This window comes from Capsicum annuum, chromosome 4, assembly GCF_002878395.1.
Source record: "Capsicum annuum cultivar UCD-10X-F1 chromosome 4, UCD10Xv1.1, whole genome shotgun sequence".
NCBI lineage: Eukaryota > Viridiplantae > Streptophyta > Magnoliopsida > Solanales > Solanaceae > Capsicum > Capsicum annuum.
Window position 1 is genome coordinate 220,584,145 of NC_061114.1, and position 13,023 is coordinate 220,597,167.

The following is a 13,023-nucleotide window of genomic DNA, read 5'->3' on the forward strand; positions in this document are numbered from 1 at the left end:
CCTTTCTTTACAATTTCCTTAGCCGTGAACAAGTTTCTAAGGAACTTAGCAATGTATTGACATGTTTGGCTTTTGCACAACTCTTAATGAGAAATTTATATGAGTTATAAATTGATTAATATGACTCTATTAAACTCACATTAAATATTGTCATCATCTGTTTGAGTTAATTACTTCCATTGAATTATTAAGGTAAAGTTAGAAAAAGTTGTTCAATTATCTCTTATTTCTTTAAATATTAGTAATTATTTTGACACAATTCTTTTTAACAAACATGCCAAGTAATATGGACGAAGGGAGTACTAGCTCATGTGTGCGACCAACAAAGGTTCTTATTACCTCCTAATTGATATGTAACTTCTTATTTCAAATCTACATTTAACCTGCCCCAATATAAACATCGAACTAAAAAAAAAACGTGTGTGCTTCTTCTTCTTCCTCTCTCTTACTTCCTACCAAACATCTTTGATAATTTCAAGATGCAAGAGTATCAAAGTGAAATTGTACTATATTCGAACCAGCTATTGGAAAATGACCTTTAAAGATATAGTTTCTTCACTCGGTATATATTATGGACTACGTCAAGCTGATTATGCATTGTGTGCATACTATTTCATAAATACTATACTATTGCATAGATTTAGTAGTCACAAAATATATAACAATTGCATATTAATTGTCACATAAATTTGTTAAAAGAAAATGTATTAACAAAGAAATGGAACAATCGCTAAGGGTGTACTTGGGATGAAAGAAATATTTTCAGAAAAACTAATTAAGTGGTTTTTTTACTTTTTTTTTTTTTTTTAGTATTTGATAGATAAGTAGAAATTATTATTTCAAAACTATTTATATGTAATTTTCACAAATATAATGAAGATGGAAGAGGAGTAGGGAGGAGGTGGAGCTCGGAGGTGAGATGGGGTGGGTTAAAGTTGAATTAGCAGACCACATCATGCTCATTAAAATAATGGATTGTCTCTCCCGACTCGATGAGAAAACATAGCGTTATTCTACACTTCATCAAGATGAAAATCATGTCTTATATATTTCTAAATATTTTTTATTTTTTCTCAATCGACCGACAAAACAACGAATTCAATTTCACACATACTCTTTTTGTTAATAGCCTAGGACAGGGGCATGGGGGTGGGACGGTGGTGGGGTGGGTGGGTATTGAGTTGAGCATGAGTGGAGTATAATTTGGGATAGATGGAAAAGACAAAAATGTCACATGCGAAACTTATTTTCACTATTAAGTAAAATTTTATTTAAATCAATCAAAATATGTAAAAATTAGAAAAATATTTTCTCCATGCCAAACAAACCCTACATAGGGACTGATGCAACTAGTTAAGATTAATCAAATCTTTTCTTTCTTATTTTATGGTTTCAATTCAATAGCGTAGATCTAATTAGAGGTATTTTTTTCCATTACATCAATAAATATTAATTTGTTGACACTACGATATAAATAAAATATTTAATCGTGTTTGGCCACTACGTCTCTCTTTTTTCTCTTTTCCATTTTTGCTTTCCCTTTTCAAAAAAATGGTACCCACTAAAAAGGACTAATTTTAGAAAGAAATTAATATCTCCATGACCCTAAAGAATTATAGTCCATAATTTCTTCACATGTGAACACAGATTAGTATAAGCTTCTGATCTATCCACGTGGAAGTTTATATACAAATGTGACGTGGTCCATAAAAATAGTGGTACCATTTTAATCTTTGATTTTTAGGACCACAAATACTTCCCCATGGGTTCTTTTTTTTTTTTTTTTTTGGTAAATAGGAGAGATTTACATTAATAAAAGAGTTTTTTACAAGAGAAATAGTCTAACCAAGCTCAAAATGATAAACACTGGGTATTAAGTGCCCATTACAATTTGTAGTTCGTGGGAAGGACTTGCTCGTTAAGTCCTTTCAAAAGATTACTCCTACATTAACAGGCGGAGTTACGAAAATATGCATTTTATTCAAAAGCTTTTGCTTTGATCTCTGCTTAGTCATCCAATCCGCTACTCTATTCTGCTCCCGATATGTGTGGTAGACCGGAGGATTCCCCAAACTCCTTAGTAGAGACCTGCATGCATAAATAATTGAATCATATAGTAAGTTTCTCCGGTGCAGCATGTTAATTATTTTCATAGAGTCAATGCTCACATCTAAGGGCTGCAGGTTGTGATCCAAAACTAGTTGGAGACCCTCTTTGAGAGCAAGAAGCTCCATAAGGTTGTTAGTGGCATAAATGAAACTCTTGCTGACCCAGCCTCATCTGCTATTCCTAAATACCTCTCCAATTCCCCCTTTTCCCGAGTCACAAGACATGAACCATCAGTGTTCAGCTTATAGGTGTTAGGGGCAGGGGGTAACCACTTCACACAGGTGACATTGGCAGGGTGATGATTTGTGGGGTTGCCAAGGTAGTGATACTCCACCGCTTTCGCATGGGGGATGCTGAAGCTAGGGGGAAGTTTGAGTCTTGAAAGTTATGAGCATTTCTAACTTTCCAAAGGTGCCATAAGCAAAAGAGTAGGAGAGTGCCCTAGGAAGTGTTGGTGTCAAAGGAATCTTTGCTAAGAGTTTTTCAAGTGGAAGACCAGTTGTTAGTGTCAAACATTGATAGGTGAAGATGAAGGTTTCCCTTATATTTATGGATAAGGTAAAGCCAAAAGGCTTTGGCAGTGTTGCAACCAAAGAAAATGTGGTGCTGGTCCTCATTATCTAAGTTGCAAGAGAGACAATTGGTAGGAATGTTCAGGCCCCACTTGGAAAGAGTGACTTTGGTTGGGAGGCTGTTGTGGTGCAAGAGCCACATGAAGGTTTTGATCTTGTTGGGGACATGGAGGTGCCAGATCCAGTTATAGGAAGTGCGGTTCCTGTTAGGGACCTTCCCCATTGGTTCTGTTCAGACTAAAATAGATACATCTTCTTTGTTTGTTTGGAATAGAGTTATTTTGAGATAACTAATTTTGAATTTAGCTATTCAATTATATATATAGGATAATTTATTTCATTATTATGATAGAAATAGTGAGATAAATAATCTTAGTACTAACTAATACATCACACTAAATATGGAATAAAATAATTTTTTATTTTATTTCGAAACAATTATTATCACTTATACCTCATATCAAACTACTTCTCAGAAAGTGTATGTTAGTAGTTGCATTTGCTTGCAATGCTACTAATAGTTTAAGGAAAACATATCATCATGATTCTTTGAATGCATATTGAGTAAACACATTTTTATATAATAACTTGCAAATTGCACATGAGATTTAAATTATAACAGGCAAGTCTCATTTTACGAACTCAATCACAAATGTGTTGATTGGAAAAATCGATTTCTAACTTTTCTTATGAGATATTATCGGTTGCATTTCAAGAGATCCTTTCTTTTGATTTTTGAATGAATAAATAGAAGGAAACTAAATAATATTGTGAAGAGATTAGCTAATTGTTAGTTTGTTCTAAAACCTTTTAAACTAAAAGTCTTATATGGATTACAGCATTCTTATTGGTCTTTCGGATTTGAAAGTTTAGTACCATCAACATTTGCGACAAGACTATGTTTTAAGTCATTACTAAAAGAAAAAGAAAAAAACTATGTAAAAGTGAATATTTATATTAAATCAAATAATTTATCATAATGTCATAATGTGATTAGTCAGGAGAATATGTATATTTTCTGAATATGATTAAGTGATCTAAAGTTTGTAGAAGACGTTTGCCATGCTATTTCAGTCTAGTGTGATTCTTTTTATCAATTTTGTAGCAATCAACTTTTAAGGCAATTTATATTGTACCCTCTGAAGATTGTTGTCGAGTGATAAATATTTCTTCCTTTTAAATCATGCCTAAAGTTTAAACCATTTGGGCCCCAGGTATCAACCAAGTGTGTTCCTTGATGTACAAGTCCTAACTTGTATTTTACTGATGACGTCATTATAGCGAAAAAAGAAATTGGAATACAAAAGTAAAAAAAAAAAAAAGTATAATTCCTACTTTATATTCTATATTTTAATTATCGTCCAATTAACTTATCGTTAGACTTTGATAAAGTCAATAATAATTTTGTCGCTTTCTCTTGTCTGTCATGACACGCTTGTCAGTTACGTTGTCACAACAATTATGGTCGCATTTAGGAATAGGGGAAAAAATAATATTGGGCAAATCTTTTAGTTAAATTGATGTTTATACAAAATCATATTAGGCCTATCATAATTTAAATAATAGACTTCGATAGAAATTGTCAATAACCATCATCGTTAAATAATAGAATAGTATATAAATTAAATATGTCATAGTTAGACTAAATTAAATATTAAAATCTTCACTCTCATAAAAAGATTTGCAAAATTTCAATAATTGAAAAAAAAAAAAAAAAAACAGATTGGATTTTCGTTGTGCTCCTTCTAGTTTTATCTCCACACTAAGAAATTGTACGCATTTATAAAAATTAATTAAATATTTGAAGTTTATAACTTTTGCATTTGTCGTTGGACCATAGAATTAAAGAACGTGGATTGATTTGAATCCAAAGGTAGATACATGTTCCACCCATACATACTTATTTTACAGATAGTCATATATAAAACGTGTATCTACTTGTTCTTCTTATCATGTGATAACTGATATATATATATACTGAATAGGGAGCTGCCGAATACACCTGCTACGCCTAACATGTGAAATGGGTGGGTGCATAAGGATGTTGTGCTTAGCAAAGTACCAGAGATTCCTACAGGCATACCATCAGAAAAACTTCCTTGACCGATTGGGTGGATCAAGAAAATCGCGGTAGCAGCTGCAACAGGAGCTGAATATGCAACAGCAATCCAAGGTCGTATAGCCAGATGGAAACTAAGCTCCCACTCACGACCCATGTAACAAGCTACGCCAAGTAAGAAGTGTAGAACAATTAGTTCATAAGGACCACCATTGCATAACCATTCATCAACGGATACCGCTTCCCAGATGGGGTAAAAATGTAAACCTATAGCTGCAAAAGTAGGAATAATGGCACCGAAAATAATATTGTTTTCGTAAAGTGGAGACCCTGAAACGGGTTCACAAATACCAATAATGTCTACTGGAGGAGCAACAATGAAGGCAATAATAAATACAAAAGTTGTCGTCAATAAAGTAGGGATCATCAAAACACCAAACCATCCAATGTAAAGACGATTTTCAGTGCTAGTTATCCAGTTACAGAAGCGACCCCATAGGCTTTCGCTTTCGCATCTCTCTAAAATTGAAGTCATGATAAAATCTTGGTTTATTTAATCACCAGGGACTCTCAAGCACACGAGTTTTCTACAAATAAAAATAGAAAATGAAAGGCTTGTTATTCAACAGTATAACATGACTTATATACTCGTGTCAACCAAGGTGTATTTGGATCTATTCAAGTTTTTAAGGAAGTTGATTGGGAAAATAGGGACTTCTCTACAGAGAATTATAATTTCGATATGATAGTGGGTTGCCCGGGATTCGAACCCGAAACTAGTCGGATGGATTAGATAAGTTCCTTGTTAAATAAAATAAATGTTAATATTAAATTAAATAAATAAGTAAAGATCCCTCCCCAAGTTCATTACACACGGCTTTCCCTATGTATACATCAGTTCCTTTCTTATAGAAATTAGAAAGACTTTAAAAAGTTGAATACTCAGTTGATTTACCCCTTATTACTATTACAATCAACATTTCAGAATAGTTAAAATTTTCAATGCACTTGAATTCGTTGATTTGCCTTTATCAGTAATAGGTCACCTAGGGGTGGGCATGGTATGGTATGATACGGTATTTGAAACTTCGGTACGGTAATTTCGGTATTCGATTTTTTAAAACATTATAGCATTACCATACCATATTAATTCGGATGGTTCGGTATTTTGACGTTTGATTTCGATATTTTGCGGTATGATAATCGGTAACCATAGTTTGTACAACTTTGACGATATATACTCGTATACTAGAATATTATTACTTTGAATTTTTAAAAGCACGTCTTAATTGTATCATAAATATACATTACACATGTAGAAATATTGAAAAAGAAGTACAAATAATTTTTTTTGTTAGTCAATTACACCAAAAAAACACATTTCAATCAAGATAGAATAGCGAAAGTTTCAATGTCTGAACATTTTTATACTAATACTAAGTATTATATTTTTGTGTGTGTATAAAAATTACTTATGTAACTATATATACTTCGGTATGGTATTCGGTATTTCGGTATGTCATTTGTAAATACCGAATACCATACCATATACGAAAAAAATTTAAAACGTATACCATATACCATACCAAATATCATAATACCAAAACCACAGTATTACAAATTTTGATTCGATATGATAATTCGATATATACCATAGTATGCTCACCCCTAAGGTAACCAAAGAAGTACGAAAAAGTTAAGGTTACTAAGCAATTGCTTAATTAAAAAAAACGAAAAAGAAAAAAGCAATCACACAATGATAGGCTAAATGTAAACTATATTTACAACAACTTAATAAATAGATAACATTTTTTTATATACATGCTTATCAATAAATCATAAGTAACAAATTAATACGTATGATTATCTGGATTTATAATTTAACGATAGTAAATAATTATTACAATTCGAAGTAAATGTCAGCTTAAGTTTTACTGGTTCTTTTACCATGTCCACTCAACTGTTAGACAATTACAGCATTATTTATTAGTCAATTCTAATCATTTTCGTGACATAACTCTTACTTACAATAAAATAGTTTTTTTCCAAAATTGGGTGGACAGACAAGGAAACTAAAGTGTTGGTTGCTGAAATATCCTTTAACTACTTTCATAATCATAACTTAGGTACAACCTTTTTTGTTTTAAAAGAAATTTTTATCATCATCATAATTATATGCCACGTATGCATGATACGTACTAAATCATAATTTAATAAAAAGGCTAAAAAATATTAATAAAAAATATTAAATTAGCTCTTGCTTTAATTATTTCCTCTGTTAATAAACTCTTATATAGGTCCTCTGAACTAAATTCAGTGTGGGCCATTAGTCATAAACAAGAAATATCCAGAAAACTGATAATATCAGCTGACCAATAATTATTTCTTGTTTTGTACCAACATTTCTTTTAACGTGCTGTTTTAAAAATGGATATTTGAAATAAAAGAGTATCTTGTGTGAAAGCGAATAAATTTCGAAATATCAAGTATCATCACATTTTTTTTTTTTTTTATACGAGTTAGAGTTAAATGCAATATATTTTTCATTCTTTGATTCGGACCCTATTTTGACTCTGCATTCTTTAAAGTTAAATAAAATACGTCAATTTAAACACCCACTTAGGGTGAAACAAAATAACATATAAAGTTGGATTGAGCACCATCAGGTCTCACGTTCAATTCTTAAAAGAGACAATAACATTAGATGATTTCTTTCCATCTGTTCTGATCTTAGTGGACAGAGTTGTCTGATACCTATTGCTGATGAAGGTGACAAATATTTTGTGAAATTAGTCGAGACGCGCATAAGCTGATAACATATGAAGATGTTAAATAATATAAAGTATAAGTGATACTCGAAATGAAGATATGCATTTTCAAGAAAATTGTGAGGATTTTTATTTTTTTAAAAAAAAAAAGAGATAATATTATATTGTATCAAAAATATTTCTGAGTTGATTTAGCCAAATGCCTAGTTTCATGTTAGTATTTTTATTGAGGTGTGTATATAGATCAGATGGTGGAGTGATGGCGTGAGACCTAGATTAGTGCCTTTTAAATGTTTATGAGAAATTTTACAATCTTTATTTGTATCTATGAAGTTGCATACAATAAAATACTCGAATAATGTGGATGATACATGATTTTTCTCCAGATAAGCTCATAAAGTAATAGGACATGAAGAGTTTGATTAGTTGGCTCTGATTTATTTGAGGGAGATGTACACCAAAAGGAATTGATGCTACAGGCACTTTTCTCTGATAGTGCTTGATCGAAAGTTAGCTCGACAAGCGAGAGACAAGGTTGGATGAGAGTATAAGGCATGATGTGGGATCTACGATCGATTGTGTCCGTTATTGGCTTTACAGATGCTTTCAAATACTCTAGCAATATATTCCATTCATTGTATATGAAGTTGCATACAATAAAATACTTGAATAATATGGATGATACATGATATTTCTCCAGATAAGCTCATAAAGTGATAGGTCATGAAGAGCTTGATTAGTTGACTCTAATCCATTTGAAACTTAATTTTCAGAAAGTGTATTAAATATGTGAACAAAGTCTCAAATTAATAGTTAAAAGGAAAAAAAACATGGTAACACATGCACCATATTAAGGGTCTCTAGGCTAGATTAGCCCAGTAATCAATATCAAAGTGAATGATTTGATTAAATGAGTTATGAAAGTTTTGAAGTAAATGATGTGAGTTTGACCGATACAAAACAATATGGTACAGGGTACTATGCTAATTACATATAATCAAAGAATTACTTAGATAAATTTTGATGATTTAAATCGAAAATGTGCTGGTAGGAGAATGTAACATGAACCATATCGAAAATTACTACTTATGAAAAGTCCTGATTATGTTTTTTTTTCTTTTTTTCTTTTTTTGATTGCAAAAGTGTATTTTAAATTACTGTTTTATTGGATAAAAATGGACAAGAGAAGGAAATAAGAAAAGAAGAAGCTATAACAAATTGTTCAACTGTACAAATTGCCTTTTAACTTCTGTCTTATAAATGTGTTCATTCTTAATTTTTCTCCCTAAAACTCGGATTTATATTTAATGGGAATAAACTTGCATATTTTATTTTATGATTAAAAAATATAAACTTATTTATATATTACCTATAAAACAAATGGGGCACTTTAAGGTGAAAAGTTTCGGAGAGCGGTAAGTACTCTTAATTTCTTTCTTTAACTAAATAATTAGTTAGCATAAAATGTAAGCTATAATTATTTCGAGATAAAATATAAAATTATTTTATTTTATATTTAATTAAAAACATTAATTAGCTGCAAAATTATTCATACCTCAAAGATAAATAAGTTATTTTGTATATACATATGATAGAATTATTATAAGTAAATGTGAGATAACTAATTTTTAAATTAATTATTTCAGATTAATTTGTTCTCAACCAAACACTCCTATACATTTTAGAATCAAACTTGGGAATGAATGAAGTACTATCAAAAGCTATGATGAAATAGTATATACTATTCGTTCTTAACTAAAAATTTTAAATTCAAACTTAAATATAACATGCTATCAAAGATCATAATAAAGTGGTACTTATTTTACCTATCTGAATGAGAGATTTTGATTTGAAGTTATACCTATAAAATCGCTTTAAATAAAAAGTAGTTTACGAACACCGAGCGAAAAAAAAAAACTCAAAAAAAAAAGTACGCTTTTAAAGAGACCTTCACACGTGCTAAGAGACTGGGATTCGGTACGGTCAACCACGTGTCTGCTCTTCCTTCTCCTCCCTTAATCCCTTCTCCCTCTCTTATATTCATTCTTCCTCTTCCCATTGACCAACCCATAAACCACCTTCCCTCTTCCTTTCTCTCTTTCACCCACCAAAACGTTGTCGTTTTAATTCTCTCATTTTCCAACACTCGCCGGAAATTATCCAACTCCGACGAATAGTTAATACAGTGAAAGCTCAAAGTCCGACGATGGAGACTGATGTTCAGTCAAATTTCACGTATCTAGGACGAACATTCAACAATCTCAGTATCAATGAAAGTTCCTCAGCTTTCAGTGATTGCAACAGTGATAGATCCGGCGAGTTTCCAACGGCTTCTTCACAAAGCCGGCGGTTAATTTTAGCTTGTGCTTCGGATAATTCCGATGAATTAATCAACCAGCTCGTCTCCGATCTCCGGTCTGATATAATTGAAGAGCAAAAACAAGCTGCAATAGAGCTTAGACTCTTAGCAAAGAATAAACCGGAAAATCGTATCAAAATAGCTCGAGCTGGAGCAATCAAACCGTTGATTTCACTTATTTCATCAACCGATCCTCAGCTTCAGGAAAACGGCGTTACGGCGATTCTGAATTTGTCACTTTGCGATGAGAATAAGGAACTTATTGCTGCATCAGGAGCCATTAAACCACTTGTTAAAGCGCTTAAAGTCGGAACCTCAACAGCGAAAGAGAACGCGGCTTGCGCTCTTCTCCGATTATCGCAAGTTGAAGAGAACAAAGTCGCAATTGGTCGATCAGGTGCAATACCTCCATTAGTAAACCTTCTAGAAACAGGAAACTTCCGTGGCAAAAAGGATGCATCAACTGCTCTGTACTCTCTATGTTCCGTCAAGGAAAACAAAGTACGAGCAATTCAAGCTGGGGTAATGAAGCCGTTGGTTGAATTAATGGCGGATTTCAGTTCAAACATGGTGGATAAATCGGCGTTCGTCGTAAGCGAATTGATTTCGGTATCAGAGGCAAGGCCGGCGCTTGTAGACGAAGGTGGAATTCCAGTGTTGGTAGAAATTATCGAGGTCGGAACACAACGGCAGAAGGAAATTGCCGTTGCAATATTGTTACAGTTATGTGAAGAAAGTGTGGTGTATCGTACTATGGTGGCGCGCGAAGGAGCCATTCCTCCCCTTGTTGCTTTGTCACAGTCAGGAACCAGTCGCGCCAAACGAAAGGTAAAAAAAAAAATTAATACTACTAGTAAGTATTATTTTTTCTTATAAAATAAAGGTTAAAGAGTCTATTTTTCTATTTGGTAGATTCGAGTATATATCAAAAACGAATATGGAGAAATTAATTCGTACCTATCTTTTAACTTAACTTGTTTGAGATTAAGATATTGGTAATTGTTAATTGATTGCATTTAAACGTTATTTGATTCACTAATATTGCATGGATTTTTTAAGTGACTCAACTAATAGTTATTATCATTGACAATGCTTAATTCGGTAAAGAAAATTAGAATCAAGATCAATTTTAAGCTTAGCTCTGTTGTACGGACTAGAATATGAAGTTGTAAGTGTGGCATGCTAGATACTTCTAAGTAGGACTAAGAAATTTGATTTTTTAGATAATAGCTATTGGTGAATTAATCATAGAAATTATCCATTCAAATTGTGTAATTAGTTAAACTTAAATTATTTAAGGTTAGCACTAAAAAAGTATTGGTGTTGGGGAGTTGAACATGGACATATCTTTACTTAGGTGGATGAAGTAATCGATTCTAAACTATGTGTTCTGTCCATTTGCCTATAGCTTTTTTAGGAAAGAAAATTTTGGTTAAATTTCGTTAATTTAGATGCTTTTTCTTAATTCATGTATGCTATCTAAAGTTCAAATTATAGTGCTATTACTTGGCCTTCTATTGGCCACACGGTTAGTGACCAAATTAAGATGGACACATATATTATACAATGAAATGTAAGGCTGACTGTTTCTTTTTCTACCAAAAGTACACCCTTCTACCTGTTACCTAATGATTAAGAAAAGGAAAAAGAGAAGACAAAATATAAATAAGCGAATAAACTATACAATTATTATTTAGAGATGAAGTAAGTAATATAGGTGAGTGTATAAATAATTTGATTTATTTGCTTAAGTAGGCATAAAGTATATTGTATTAGATTAAACCTTATAATTGTAACCGAGTTGGTCGAGCCCGGAATCTCTCGAATGGGAGGTTTCATGCTTGAAACCCCCAAATGTTTTCTTGGTGAGTTTGTCTAGTGCAATTTACTTTTCCTGTAACATTTGTGAAACAACCTCTCTACTCTTCACTCGGTAACACTCAATAACGATTGCGGATTCCCTTTTTATATAAAAAGAGAAAAGTATATTGTATTAGATTAACATAATTGTTTGATTTATTATAGTATAGTATACTTGTATGATAGTGGCTTGTGTTTTTGTCATGTTGTAATTGGGGACAGGCAGAGAAACTGATTGATCTTCTAAGGCAACCAAGATCCGTTAACGCCGCTGCAACAACAGCAGTAGCAAGAACCTCTGGTGTGCCAGTCTGAACTTGTGTCCCTACATGTTGTTCCTCTTTTGTTTTGTAATCTTTGTTTGTATCATACCAGTCCAACAAAGCACAAATTATCATGGACAATATAGAAAGAAAAAAAAAAGAAGATATTTTCAAAAAAAAAAAAAAAGTGAAAATTGTAAATGCCTTCTGTTAGTACTAGTAAAAAGCTTTGTAAATTTGGTGAGTTTTGATTTTGGCTTTCTTGAAATTGTAATATGAATTTCTACTTCTTTTTTTTTTTTTTGGTTGGTTTACCTTTTACTTGTTTCTCGATTGTTCTTTTCCTTTTGGTAAGGGATTATGACTTGCGTATTGTTTAAACAAATGAAAGTCTGCTACGTGAAAAGCAAAAGTAAACCTTGGTCACACGAATCCTTTATATAATATGGCAAAATAAACAAAGCGTCTGGATGGATATCTCTTTGGTTTTCTTTGTTCACAATTTATCGATTAGTACGTCACTAGTTCCACGAATTAAGTCAATTCACAAGTTCACTTCCTCGTCTATGTCCTCCCTAGATTGTTTTTGTCTTTAATCGGAGTCCATGGTGTACGCTTTAGTTTTTTCACATATTTTATGAGTTTATGTCGGAAATTTCTCTAGCTTCTATTTAAATAAATAATTTTTTTATTTCAATTTATTTATTTTGATTTCTTTTTTAGTCTGTTTGATAAGATATTTTGTTTTTCGTAAATTTTTAATTTTAATTTTTTATATAATATGTTTTAGATCACAAAATTGAAATATATTTTGCTACCTGTCAAATTAACATCGAGACAGAGAAATTAAAATTGAGGGAGTATACTTTTAGGACGGATGGATACAGATTATCATTGTTGTATTTTGCTATGATGCGCAACCAATTTCCACCATTGACATATCTATCCAAGAATATTTTTTCATCATTAAATTAAATTTATTTAATCGCGAATGAATCTCTATGGCTAGTTTTTTTAATGAGGAATATATCTA

At 31.9% G+C, this 13,023-nt stretch overlaps 2 protein-coding genes and 1 long non-coding RNA gene across 3 annotated transcripts; 1 reads left to right on the forward strand and 2 right to left on the reverse strand.

Annotated features, from left to right (window-relative positions):
* Positions 1 to 1,635: 1,635 nt before the first annotated feature.
* On the reverse strand, positions 1,636 to 3,067 carry LOC124897763. Its single transcript, XR_007054706.1, has 2 exons — positions 2,169 to 3,067; positions 1,636 to 2,088 (listed from the first exon to the last, which is right to left on the reverse strand). It is a non-coding gene; the product is annotated as an uncharacterized LOC124897763 (long non-coding RNA).
* Positions 3,068 to 4,615: 1,548 nt separating this feature from the next.
* On the reverse strand, positions 4,616 to 5,342 carry LOC124898087 (photosystem II protein D1-like). The gene has a single exon (XM_047411710.1). It carries the CDS (start codon positions 5,273 to 5,275, stop codon positions 4,616 to 4,618), a length of 660 nt encoding a protein of 219 aa, XP_047267666.1. The 5' UTR covers positions 5,276 to 5,342.
* Positions 5,343 to 9,373: 4,031 nt separating this feature from the next.
* Positions 9,374 to 12,289, forward strand: LOC107867234 (U-box domain-containing protein 4). Its single transcript, XM_016713383.2, has 2 exons — positions 9,374 to 10,695; positions 11,950 to 12,289. Exons 1-2 carry the CDS (start codon positions 9,715 to 9,717, stop codon positions 12,040 to 12,042), a joined length of 1,074 nt encoding a protein of 357 aa, XP_016568869.1. The 5' UTR covers positions 9,374 to 9,714; the 3' UTR covers positions 12,043 to 12,289.
* The last annotated feature ends 734 nt before the right edge of the window (positions 12,290 to 13,023 follow it).

Coding starts and splice junctions, on each gene's coding strand:
- LOC124898087 (XM_047411710.1), bottom strand. CDS start 5,275: ATGACTTCAATTTTAGAGAGATGCGAAAGCGAAAGCCTATGGGGTCGC.
- LOC107867234 (XM_016713383.2), top strand. CDS start 9,715: ATGGAGACTGATGTTCAGTCAAATTTCACGTATCTAGGACGAACATTC. Junction 10,696..11,949: donor CCAGTCGCGCCAAACGAAAG/GTAAAAAAAAAA, acceptor AATTGGGGACAG/GCAGAGAAACTGATTGATCT.